The 12,788-nt window shown below is 36.6% G+C and overlaps 2 protein-coding genes across 15 annotated transcripts in view; one reads left to right on the plus strand and one right to left on the minus strand.

Moving 5' to 3' along the window:
• The window catches only part of LOC126268072 (translation initiation factor eIF-2B subunit beta), a 70,587-nt gene extending 65,753 nt beyond the window's left edge, over positions 1 to 4,834 (minus strand). The window contains exons 1-2 of the mRNA XM_049973510.1: positions 3,955 to 4,834; positions 3,789 to 3,875 (exon numbers count right to left, since the gene is read on the minus strand). Of these exons, the coding sequence (XP_049829467.1) occupies positions 3,789 to 3,875; positions 3,955 to 4,016 (149 nt within the window). The 5' untranslated portion in view covers positions 4,017 to 4,834. The remainder of the gene's footprint in view (positions 1 to 3,788; positions 3,876 to 3,954) is intronic.
• Positions 4,835 to 5,779: 945 nt separating this feature from the next.
• Positions 5,780 to 12,788, plus strand: part of LOC126268073 (CCR4-NOT transcription complex subunit 1) — a 125,663-nt gene continuing 118,654 nt past the window's right edge. For 11 of the 14 annotated variants that reach the window (XM_049973511.1, XM_049973520.1, XM_049973513.1 and 8 more), the window contains exons 1-3: positions 5,822 to 6,173; positions 7,585 to 7,797; positions 7,879 to 8,059. In XM_049973511.1, the coding sequence (XP_049829468.1) occupies positions 6,072 to 6,173; positions 7,585 to 7,797; positions 7,879 to 8,059 (496 nt within the window). In that variant the 5' untranslated portion in view covers positions 5,822 to 6,071. Of the gene's footprint in view, positions 6,174 to 7,584; positions 7,798 to 7,878; positions 8,060 to 12,788 lie in introns of all 14 variants that reach the window. The other 3 variants (XM_049973519.1, XM_049973518.1, XM_049973515.1) reach the window with 3 other exon arrangements.

A 12,788-nucleotide genomic window follows, 5' to 3' on the forward strand; every position in this document is an offset into this window, starting at 1 on the left:
TAAACACAAAATGAAATAGGGGTAATGCAGGAGTGAGTTTAATAATGAATAGGAAAATAGGAATGCAGGTAAACTACTACAAACAGCATAGTGAACACATATTGTGGCCAAGATAGATACGAAGCCCATGCCTACCACAGTAGTACAAGTTTATATGCCAACTACCTCTGCAGACGATGAAGAGATTGATGAAATGTATGATGAGATAAAAGAAATTATTCAGATAGTGAAGGGCGAGAAAAATTTAATAGTCATGAGTTACTGGAACGATGAAGAGATTGATGAAATGTATGATGAGATAAAAGAAATTATTCAGATAGTGAAGGGCGACAAAAATTTAATAGTCATGAGTTACTGGAACTCGACACTAGGAAAAGGATGAGAAGGAAACATAGTAGGTGAATATGGAATGGGAGTAAGGAAAGAAAGCGGAAGCCGCCTTGTAGAATTTTGCACAGAGCGTAACTTAATCATAGCTAGTACGTGGTTCAAGAATCATGAAAGAAGGTTGTATATGTGGAAGAAGCCTAGAGGTAATGGAAGGTCTCCGATAGATTATATAATGGTAAGACAGAGATTCAGAAACCTGGTTTTAAGTTGTAAGGCATTTCCAGGGGCAGATGTGGACTCTGACCACAATCTATTGGTTATGAACTGTAGATTAAAACTGAAGAGACTGCAAAAAGGTGGGAATTTGAGGAGATTGGACCTGGATAAACTGAAAGAACCAAAGGTTGTAGAGAGTTTCAGAGAGAGCATTAGGGAACGACTGACAAGAATGGGGGAAATAAATACAGTAGAAGAAGAATGGGTAGCTTTGAGAGATGAAATAGTGAAGGCAGCAGAGGATCAAGTAGGTAAAAAGAGGAGGGCTAATACAAATCCTTGGGTAACAGAAGAGATACTGAATTTAATTGATGAAAGGAGAAAATACAAAAATGCAGTAAATGAAGCAGGCAAAAAGGAATACAAATGTCTCAAAAATGAGATCAACAGGAAGTGCAAAATGGCTAAGCAGGGATGGTCAGAGGACAATTCTAAGAATGTAGAGGCACATATCACTAAGAGTAAGATAGATAATGCCTACAAGAAAATTATAGAGGCCTTTGGCGAAAAGAGAACCACTTGCATGAATATCAAGAGCTGAGATGGAAACAGAGTTCTAAGCAAAGAAGGGAAATCAGAAAGGTGGAACGAGTATATAGAGGTCTATGCAAGGGCAATTTACTTGAGGGCAATATTATAGAAATGGAAGAGGACATAGATGAGGATGAAATGAGAGATATGACATCGTGTGATGAATTTGATAGAGCACTGTAGAACCAAGTTGAAACAAGGCCTCATGAGTAGACAACATTTCATTAGAACTACTGATACCCTTGGGACAGCCAGTCAAGACAAAACTCTACCATTTGGTGAGCAAGATGTACAAGACAGGTGAAATACTCTCAGACTTCAAGAATAATATAATAATTCCAATCACAGAGAAAACAGGTGTTGACTGCTGTGAAAATTACCAAACTATGAGTTCAATAAGCCAAGGCTGCAGAATAGACTGGCAATGGCAAGGAAAGCATTTTTGAATAAGAGAAATTGGTTAACTATAGATTTAAGAGTGAGGAAGTCCATTCTGAAAGTATCTGTATGGAGTGTAGCCGTGTATGGAAGTGAAATATGGACGATAAACAGTTTAGACAAGAAGAGATACGAAGCTCTTGAAATGGGGTGCTATAGATGAATGCTGAACATTAGATGGGAAGATCACGTTAACTAATGAGAAGGTACTGAATAGAATTGTGGCAGAACTTGACTAGAAGATGGGATCAGTTGGCGGGACACATTCTGAGGCATCAAGGGATCACCAATTTAGTACTGAAGGGATACACAGACGGCAAAAATTGTAGAGGGAGTTTAAGACGCGAATACACTACCCAGATTCAGAGGGATGCAGACTGCAGTAGTTATATAGGGATGAAGAGGCTTGCACAGCTTAGAGTAGCTTCGAGAGCTGCAACAAACCAGTGTCTGGACTGAAGACCACAACAACATCAACACACTTGTATTGGAGAAAAATATGCTCAATATGACAATAATTTGCTTTTTGACTATAATACTTGCATCATACCAGGCTTCTCATACTCTGTAGTAATCCATGGGCTTTCCATCTCTTTTTACCAACCTCCTTATCATTCCGCCAACTATCTTCTCTTATGCTCCCCACATACTTAAAACTTACAACTTCCCTTGGTACTTGCAATGTAAAGCTGTGCACTACTTCCCACTTTCCTTGGTACTTGCAATGTAAAACTGTGCACTTCGCAAAATGCAGAACAGTAGTAGTAGAATTTCTTACGACTACAGTATCAGACAGCATTGGAATCAGTCAATGCATATAAAACAACAGTATGACATGGAATGGAATAATCACAGAGCCTCAGACACAGGTAAGGCAGGTGGCAAATTCATTCCATTTGAAAGGTATTGGGATAATGCTGTCTACAATGGAGATTGCTTACAAATCGTTTATGTGTGCCACCTTAGAGTACTGCGCAAGTTTGTGGAACCCACTCAAGGACTATCAGGGGATACTGAATGTGTACAAAGAAGGGTGGAACAAATGGTCACAGCTTTGTCTGACTCATGGAAAAGCTTCATGGAAATGCTGAAAAATATGAATCGGCAGCTGTTTGAAGACAGACACCAATTATCCTTTGAAAGCCTATGTACACAGTTCCAGGAACCAGTTTTGAGTGATTAATCTAGATATACTTTTCAGTCATCTATGAAATGTTCCTGTAGGAACCACCTATACAAGATTAGGCTGACTAAAGATGCACAGAGGCCCTGAAGCAGTCATTCTTTTCATGTTCCATTTGCGACTGGACTAGAAATAAACCTTAACATTCAGTACAGAGCTCAGTAATCCACCTAATATACTTCACTATGGTTTGCATGAAATGGATATAGGACTAGAGTAGATGAACATGGTGACAATTATTGAAGACCATAAAAATGATTTACTTAACACGAAAACCAGGGAAGACAAAGTAGTAGTGGTAGTGGTGGTGGTGGTAGTAGTAGTAACAGTTGTAGTAAACAATTAACTTGGCACTTTAAGCAGAAAAAGAAAGCAAAAATTTTTCCAACAAGTATGTATTACATGTAAAACGTAATGCTGATGACAAATAACTTAGTACCCAGATACATAAAAATAAAACAATTACCAAATGATACAAAGAAATAAAAAATGGCATCAAACCTCTTAAAAAAAAGAAACCGCCAAACAATAAAGCAGCAAATGATTTTCAGTCTATTCCAATGTAAAGTAATCTTTAATAAGAGTATTCCATATCTATCCAGTGCTTAACACACTAAGCTACTGTAACCACTTTTGGCCATGCAGAAATATCTAGATGTTAGCTAAACAGGCAACTACATTTAAACATAATTTAAGTGACTTAGGATTGGTGGTAGGCTAATGGAGATAGTTAACCAACTATCAAACTAAAACGAATTACTGGCACGAAACAAGATTACAGGTGATACCCATTTTCAAACATTTTGTGGGGGATTGGCGATGAAGTACTTTATACAGATGAATAAAAATGTAATGGAAATAACAGAGGAAAGGTCCCCAAGATGTGACGAACGGGAGTTGCTGGTTTGGGGATGTTATATGTTGCTACAGCTTAGTGTACAGAAACACTTCTAGAGGTAGTGTCTTCCGAGGAAATGGGTCTTAAATGATAAGGGTTTTAATTTCGTTAGTGACAGAAAACAATACTTACTTTGCTGTTTTCCACTCTGCGTGCGTGATAATATTTTTCAATAATTCAACAGTGGCTGTGGCTATGGTATATGAATCAAGCATTTTTCTGAAACAAATATTTATTTACTCCACATATGTCAACTCTTAGTTCTTTCATGTTGATAATTCTCAAACTGCGTACCCACCCTTGTTTGATGTCACTCACAAATCTGTCAATCAACTGATAATGCCCGTTGGCATCTCGCATTTTCGCTTATGGATCTTGCTCGTTCCAATATTTATTTATGTAGCCTAGAAGCCTACTATCCTCCCACGCGTCACAGTTTTTCTCTCAAAGCACACCTCTGTGATCACCTCAATCCTTACAAGTTGTGTCTCTGGCCTCACCGCCTGCGCAACGCTTTCGGCGCAAGAACTGTTTTAAAAGAGTAGGGTAGGAGCGTAGGTCGGAGAACAGAATGAATTAATTCAACATGAAGAAAATTTCTTCAGTCGGAAAGCTATTCAGTTTGGAAAAATGAGTAAGTTTTCGTATATGAATGTTCACAGTATAGCCATCATGGGGCAGTGCATTTTGAAATTCCTCCTTTTTGTATGATTGGAAAATACACTCTTTTTGTTCTTTAAATCCGAAAAAAAGGTTGCGAAATGCACTATTCCGTTAGTGTGCACCTAGAGATCACCAGTGTGAACACATATTCCGAACAGTAATTAGCGGATAGAAGGGAGGACAAGCTGTCATTACCGATTAGCGTTTCAAAAACATTTCCAGTTATTCAACAGAACGTTGATTATTATCGGTCAAAGTTTTCTAAACGCGTCCGCGGAATAGCAATGGAAATTGATGCTTTGATGATGTAGGAATTAAGTACGATATTACAATTTCAGGTGAAAACTATTGGGTTCATCTTCGTTTTAAGGGTTACGTTATTGCCTCACAACCAAATTGTTTTTGTAAAATTATTGTTTTTAAATATTTACAAAATATTATACCGTTTTGTGTGTGAAATGCGAACACACAAAAATTAGACTATTGTTAAGAGTGTTTTCAGGCATTGAGGAAAGCAACAGAGACGTACATAAATCTTGTAACAATGCAATCGATGAAAAATGTTTAGTCTCTACAGTACCAATACCAAAGGCAGAACATTTTTTAAAAATTTCTTGAACTTTACAGACGCCATCTGGTTGGTTTGAAAAACAATCACAGCGAAAATATCTACACATACTTCGCCTATAAGGGTGGACGTTGCAGAGCACGACGAAGCGCTACCGTACAGGCTTACTAGGAAGAAACTTCGCCGTGGCAACTCTGTTGCGTTGCTGCATCATTCTGGGGAACGATGAGTAATGTTTATTTCTATAGTCGGAAGAAATTTAAAACGAATCCATCAGCAGAGATTTACAACGATTATAATGAAATAAGGTTCGTGAGAAGAGTAAAAAATGCGAGCTGTAAAATTTTATTTCTGGATGCTATAGATCATTAAAGAGTTGTTAGGTAAGTCGAAACTGTAGCTGATAGTGTTTGGTCTGCAAACGGAATTTGACGGAATGTGCTAAGCGAAGTGAGGAGACCGTGAATGCGCAAGAGCGATTTAAGTTCCAGTTGGGTTACACTAAAAAGAGATCGTCTGATTTCCTTGTAACTGGCTCTTGATTAGTATTCCACTCAGTGTATTATTTGGATTTCATGGAAGACAAGAAAATGTCTCTTATCACTCCTGAACACCTGCATCTTTGCGCATGAGAAATGTGGCATCAATAATTGCAGCATTGACTAAAGGTTTATCCAATTTGCAGTGGTGTGTCAAAAAATACTTATAGCATAAGAAAAAAATAAAACCGTTTCAACATGTGCGATTTGTGGCTCAAGCGTAGATAAAAATTTCGCAGTAAACAGGCGCACCAGACGCATTTTCTCTCGGTGGACTGCCCCTATAACTTTTGAGATTCTTGACATTTAAAACGTCACCTGACTCGCAAACTTTTTAATGGGGAAAGAGAAGTAGTCTTATTGTCTTGTGCTGCCGCCTACGTTGACGAAATGAACTAATGGCTTTGGATTTCAGCGAGTCTTTGCCTCAAACGAAGTTTACCGGAGAAAATAATAGCAGCAATTTGTTTCGCCATGATGTTGATGTGAATTAGTTTGTCAAAGCCACTTCCCGATGTTGTACTTAGGCCCATATCAATGTAGAAAATACGCATTCCTCAGGAAGGGAAACGGGGGCAGCATTTCGTGGATACCAAAGAAAGCTTCAAACGTGTTTGAAGCTTTCGAGGCCGTATTCATGGAACTATGAACCTGGACTCGTTGTCTTTTGCCTTGTCACAAATATGTTATTTGGTTACAAATTTAACAAAGAAAAATTATAAGCAAAGTGTTCAGGATATATATCATGTAAGTAATAGGAATGTAATTGAAGAATATTAATATCGTCTTGAATACGGTTTGTTGTGTGCTTGCATATGGTGGATAGTTGAAAGGAAAGCGCTGGATCATATGTTATCTGTGCAAAATTTTCGAAAAACTGAAAATATAGACTTATGAAGTAAAGTTCTTCAGAGTACGCCAAGTGACACCAGTGAACGGATTCGTAAACAAACATAAAGGAACAGAGACGCAACCCTTAAGGGTCTTGGTTTGCAAGCTATAGTAGGGTTTCTGGCCCTGTTGCATCAAATTATGAAAAAAATGTTAGAGTGTTAAGTGCTTCTGTGTTCATTATTGCCGAAATTCTTGACTGAAGATTGACATGTTGAATTCAGTTCGTCGAGAGCGTACTAACTTTTTAGTGAAATGCCAGATTTGTGATACACAAAATCGGTGCGTAGTTGCAGGAAGCTCATGTTTTTGCTATTTTGAATTGATTTTTGGCAATTCCGCCTAAGCTGTGACTCTATCGAAATTATAAGAAACTTTGAATTTTATTTCTGTTACATTTCACTAATTTTGAAATAGTTTTATGTAATTGTAGGTTCCGAAAAAAAAGGTGGGGGTATTATCGTTGTGGAGCGTTTGAGAAGTATCGTGTGTACCAGATTTGTTTGCAGAGAGTTATTAAATATAAAAACAATGATATGCCTACTCAGTTTAATCATAGATTCGGCAAAATAAAGAAGCTTCGTTTTATAGTTGTTAAGGGTGCGAAGGAGATTTGTCAGTAACATTCATTGAGGACTACTGGTGGTATCAAGAAATCATGATTTGTTTTTGGTGAAATTGAGCAATTTTCTTAAAATTACCTTTGTTGTATAACGCAAATTCGGGTGTAATAGGGATGCTATGTTTGGTTAGGATGTTGTAGTGACCCTACACAAAAGAATCAAAATAGAATTGAATTCTGAAAACACAAACAAATAAAATCCCCGACGAATATTTTGGTTCGTACTGACGGTCGCCCTTGTAGCATCGAATTAAAATCCATGAAGAAATAACCAGAACACAAACATTGTCAATAAAGTAGTTGAAACTTAAGAGTTAACTAATTTATCCTAGCTAATTAGTTTTTTCAGGCGTTATACACAACATGAGGAAAGGGAAAGGCTGATGGTTAAATAAATTTTTAAAAAACAACCTTGCTCCAAATAGCATAAGAAGAAATTGTTAAAAATATTTAGTCATTGGAGTCTTTTACACAGTTGTAGCTGTTTGTGAAATGCAAGTAACAATACATGTGAGAAATGTTTGGCTGAACAATTTCATTAAAGAACTATTTCCGATGTGTTTTTGATTGGTCATCAATATAACACTGAAATTTAGGTAAAATATTGTCGTATCAGAAATACTGAGTGTAACTATCTAATTACAGTTGGTGTCAGCATACGGGCTTGAAGCAGAAAGGCACTTGCTGCGTTGTCTCTTCTCGCACATTGATTTCAGTGCTGAGGGGACTAAAACTAGCAGCAGTAAAGACTTCCACCAAATTTTGCTTCTTAGCCAGGAGTGCACATCACTGCTGACAAAGCCCACATTTATATCTAGTATTTGCTACGCCACTGATAATCCTTTACACCATCAGAAGGTATGTTCACTTCTCTAAATCAAGTTAATAATTAACCCGTTACTTCTGTTGTTATCATGTTAAGGTTTTGATATGTTTCAGACTTTAAAACCATCATCACAACTTTTACCACAAGTGAGCAAAGTTTTGAAGCTAACTCCAGTCCAGGAAGTAGCATTCGGCTTGGCGTTACTACATTCATTAAACCAAGAAACCCAAAATTTCGCTGCCCAGTTTTTGAAAGCTCGGCTCCCAGACCTTATAGTATCTTACATAAATACAGGTGAGTGTTACTTCATATAGAAATTAAAAAAGGGAATGTATTTACAATATTTTTTTGATTGGTCTAAATGCATTAGAAAGTATGTGATCAGACCACGTACAGGACATGAAAAGGAATTGGTTTGTGGAGGTTACAGATATTAGTTCCTGCATTTTTTGGATCTATAGAACAGGAACTGAATCCAATCTAATTTAATAGATACATCTTGCTGCAGTTACATTACTTGGTGACAGTTCATTACTAGTAGTTGGATGGTCAGCCACAAGTTTTTTTGTCTGTGTCGTACTGCACTTACTATGCTCCCTTTTTACCCCTTATTGTAATATGCAAGTGAAGACTGTCTGTTAAGTACACAAAAGTTTAATGAAGAGGCCATAAGTTAAGCTGTAATTGAAGATGATTTGGTATAACTTTTAAGTTAATGACATCAGGGTAGAACTGTATTTACATCTGTTACCTAATGTGTGGAGATTCATCTTAGTATAGCCCTAGATCAAGAGGCATAATCCGTATCACTTCAGGCAGGGGGGTTACCTTCATACTCTCAGATGTTATTGAATTTAGCATATATAAAAATTCATGAGTAAGTAAGAAACACCTTGTTTTTGTTTTCTCCAAAAAAGGTCCTGCACTGAGATGCAGGCCTCCAAAGATATCACTGTGAACACGTTTTTGAAGATGTGAATTTCGGATTTTTTTTTTTTTTAAATGCTGTGTATCTGTAAAGTTCTAGATACTTTTAGTTTTTTTTAAGGTAATTGTTTTATGATTACAATGATATCTTCCGTTTGGATGCATCTGTCAGTTTTTTTACTGTCACCTTGTGAATTTATTTATTTTTTGTAATTTATAGAAATTCTTTTAACAAATGCCAATCCACAAAAAGCTAGATTTTTTTCTGTTGATTAGTATCATGTATTACTATATTCTCTGTAAAGGAGAGCTTCCACTTTAAAGTTGGACAGGTTTTATTTTTAAAAATATTTTTTTAAATTTTCAAGGATAATATATGTCTTCACTGAAGTTGTTTCTTACTAATTTCTTTGTTACAATGTATTTCTATTGTAAATAGTCTTCATGGGTTTGCCACTATATCACGTTGAGCAAATTCCACAATATTTCCTCTGAGCAACTGTCTGGCATCTTGCTCTGAGGAAATATTGTGGAATTTGCACATGATCCGGGGGCAAACCCGTGAAGACTATTTACAACACATTCACGGGAAAGCTTGAAGAGTCACAACTGGTACCTTTATTTCTATTGTGTGTTGCATTTATTTATTATCACTTCCTTTGTTGCTGTTATTTATTATTACTTTCTTTGTTGCTGTTATGTATCATCTCTTATTTCGTTGCAGCTATTTTTTGTCACTTGCTTTGTTGCAGCTATTTGTCACTTTCATTGTTGAAATTATTTCTTAAACTTTATTCTAGTTTCTTGTCAGTTTCTTTGTCATGGTTGTTCATTGCAAGTTTCTGTATTGTAGTTGTTCAGTGTGAATTTGTTGACTGAAGAGGCTTCTAAGAAATATGAGACCATCCAGTGAGTTCTATGTTCCGTGAGGAATTTGCCAGTTGACACAGCTACAGCGTGTATTGTGAAAAGGATTGTTTCAAATGTCTTCTGACTGGGGACACAGGAGAGTGAAGTGTGCTATTTACATATCTAAAAGAGTTTTATATAAGACAACTAAAAGGGAAAAAAAACCACACAGACTTTGGTTAGGTTTGGAATAAGTGCTCTCATTTGAAGACTGTTTCAAAGAGAAGATGTATCCAGTGACTAGTTTTTGTGTTTTAAATGTTTTGACTGAATAACAATAATAATAGTATCTGAACAAAGTGAAGCCTCCCATGGTGCAAATGATGAAGATTTTGCGCCAATAGGAGGATTATTAAATACGCTGAATCATTCAGTCAACCACAGAGGTAGGTGTTGATCCTGTTAAGAAACTGTGATCAGTGAAGTAGTCATAAGTTCTATGCATCAAGAAAGAGCAGAGAAATTACTAAAGCTATGGATGAATAAGCTACAGCAAAAATGACCACACTCTTAAAAGTAGAAATTCCATATTCATAAGAAAATGAACCAAAGCACTTTTGCATCTCTTGCCAGGAATTTTTCACAAATATCAATTCAGCTCTTGAATATTGTGTATGCTACAGTAAAAAGGTGCAAGTTTTGACTTTTTCAAAGAAAACAATTTTGAACCACGTTCCTTCAGTATGTAAGTACATGGTAGAAAAATCAAGAAACGTGAGGTCTGTAAAGTGAGTCTTTGGAAAACCAGACCCCTATTATGGTCATCCTGTAGAAGCAGCTCAAGTTCAAATAGTTCATTTTATCTGGAAGATATATGGGACTGTTCTCACCAGAGTGCCAACAAAAAACACCCTATAACTGTAACAGTTGAAGGTCAAAAAGTTGTGAAAGTGAAGAAGTACATGACTCTCAGTATTAGAGAAACCTTTGAAATTTATAAGAGCAACTATACAACTTCAGCTATTGGAAGGTCAAAATTTGATGCACTATGACCTAAGTGAGTTGTTCCACACCCACCTAGATGTGTTTGTTTGTGTGTACTGCACGAATTTTGTACTTTGTGTGATAACTTTGAAGAACTTACTGAGCATGTGACATATGACACCATTGTTGGACATGTGAAGTCATTAGTAGTCTGTGATGTAAAGCAGGGACTTGTTTGTTTCAAGAATGTGGCGACTGCCCTGGAAAGAGAGGACTGTCTTTACAGACACTTGGTCTGGAAGATGTAGCAGATAACAGTGCAGAAATTACATATGTGACATGGGAGGAAAATAAACTAATTAAGAAAACTGTTGCCTTTGACAGTTTCATTGATGAACTTGGTGAATGCTCAGTGAAAGCTGTAACACGTGAGCATCTGAAGAAATTGCAACAACACATTGCAGAAGTGAAAGGGTGTGTACAGGCTGAAGAACTATGTTCAGTGCTTTTCTGTGATTTTGCTGAGAACTGGTCTGTAATTTTACCACAAGAAGTACAAGGGTATCATTAGAGTAATTACTAGCTTTCAGTTTTTACAGGAGTGGTGTATTTTCAAAACAAGACCACAAGTGTTCCAGTTATAAGTGATGGCACCAGACATAACTCACCACATGCTTTGCTAGCTATGCGCAAAATTCTTCAACTGCAAACAAGGACAGAGAAGATCATTATTGTTTCTGATGGTGCTCCTAGTCATTTTAAAAATCGTTACCAGTTGTATGAATTCAGGAAGTCACTTGTGCCAACTGACTGCGTATACAGTACTAGTGGTCATGGGAAGCAGCCTTGTTATGCTGTAGGAGGCCTGCTGAAGGACCATGCAACAAAACAGAATCTTTCCAGACCAGATATTGCTGCAATTCAGAATGCTGAAGATTTTAAGAGAGTCATGAAATCTTATACATCCACAGCTCTCATTCTTTTGTCCAAAGAGTAAATCGAAGAATTCCACAAACAGAAAAACGGAGAATGGTCCAAACTAACTACCTTGTGAAAGGAATTCTGAAGACACATTATTGGACTCGGTGGTGGATGAACTCATATTGCATGCACTTTCGTAGAGCAAGGAAGAAGAAATTCTGTTCATTTGGCCAATCCCTCAGAAATAGCAGGATAACATTCAGATTCACAACCTGAGAAGTGGGATGTTTGTGGCATGTGTGTATGACTGTGACTGGTGGATTGCAGAGATTATAGGCACCAGTTATGAGTTAAATGAAATCGTAGTGAACTTTATGCTACCACATGGACCAGCTGCTGGATATAGGTTTTCAGCTGAAGGACAGCAACAATGCCATCAGTGCTCTCACTTCCTGTTCATAATGTTTTGAAGATTGTAAGTGCTCCAGTTCCTATTGGTTCAACAGGAAAGTATCACTCTATATCAAAGGAAGATACTGAAGCTGTGAACACATTTTTAGTTCACTGACTGGCTAATTTCAGTACAAAACAGAGTGCACAGTAGTTGTATAAATTGAAACCTTTAAGTCTTTGGACCTTTCGTATATATTTTGGCAACATTTAAAATGCTTGAAAGGTGAGTCTCTTACTCATCCTTCAAAACTAAAATTATGTTAAATAGGACTAGGTTGTGATTTTTATGAGCCTGTTATGTGATAATAAAACAGATGTTTTGTTATGGCAAAAATTTCAATTGTTTATAAAACCTGTTCAGTGTAAAAGTGGAAGCTCTTCCTTTCAGGGAATGTAGAATTATATGGTACTAATCAACAGAAAACAATAAAAACTTTATGGATCGGCATATTTGAAAAAAAAAAATTCCATAAACTATAAAAATTTCAGAACACTATAGTAAAAGAATTTTGAGTTAAGTCCAAATGGAGGATTTTCTTTGTAATCATTAAACAACTTTTTTTAAAAAAAAAGAAAAGGCAGCAAAATATCTAGAACTTTTCCAGAGATACAGCATTTTAAATTTTTTTCCAAAATTGGCATCTTAAAAATGGTATGCGCAGTGTCATCTTTGGAGGGCTGTATTTCAGAACAGAATTTTTTTTGGAGGAAACAAAAAATACATGTTCCTTACTTAGTCCTTCATTTTAACATGTGCTAAATTCAATAACATCAGAGACTATGAAGGTAAGATTTTTTTTCTTAGCCTGCCTGAATTGATATGGACTATGCCAGATTACGTTGTAAGGTGATAATTTAGAGGGGACGTGGTGAAGCCAATGAATGTGAA

Source organism: Schistocerca gregaria, chromosome 4, assembly GCF_023897955.1.
Source record: "Schistocerca gregaria isolate iqSchGreg1 chromosome 4, iqSchGreg1.2, whole genome shotgun sequence".
NCBI lineage: Eukaryota > Metazoa > Arthropoda > Insecta > Orthoptera > Acrididae > Schistocerca > Schistocerca gregaria.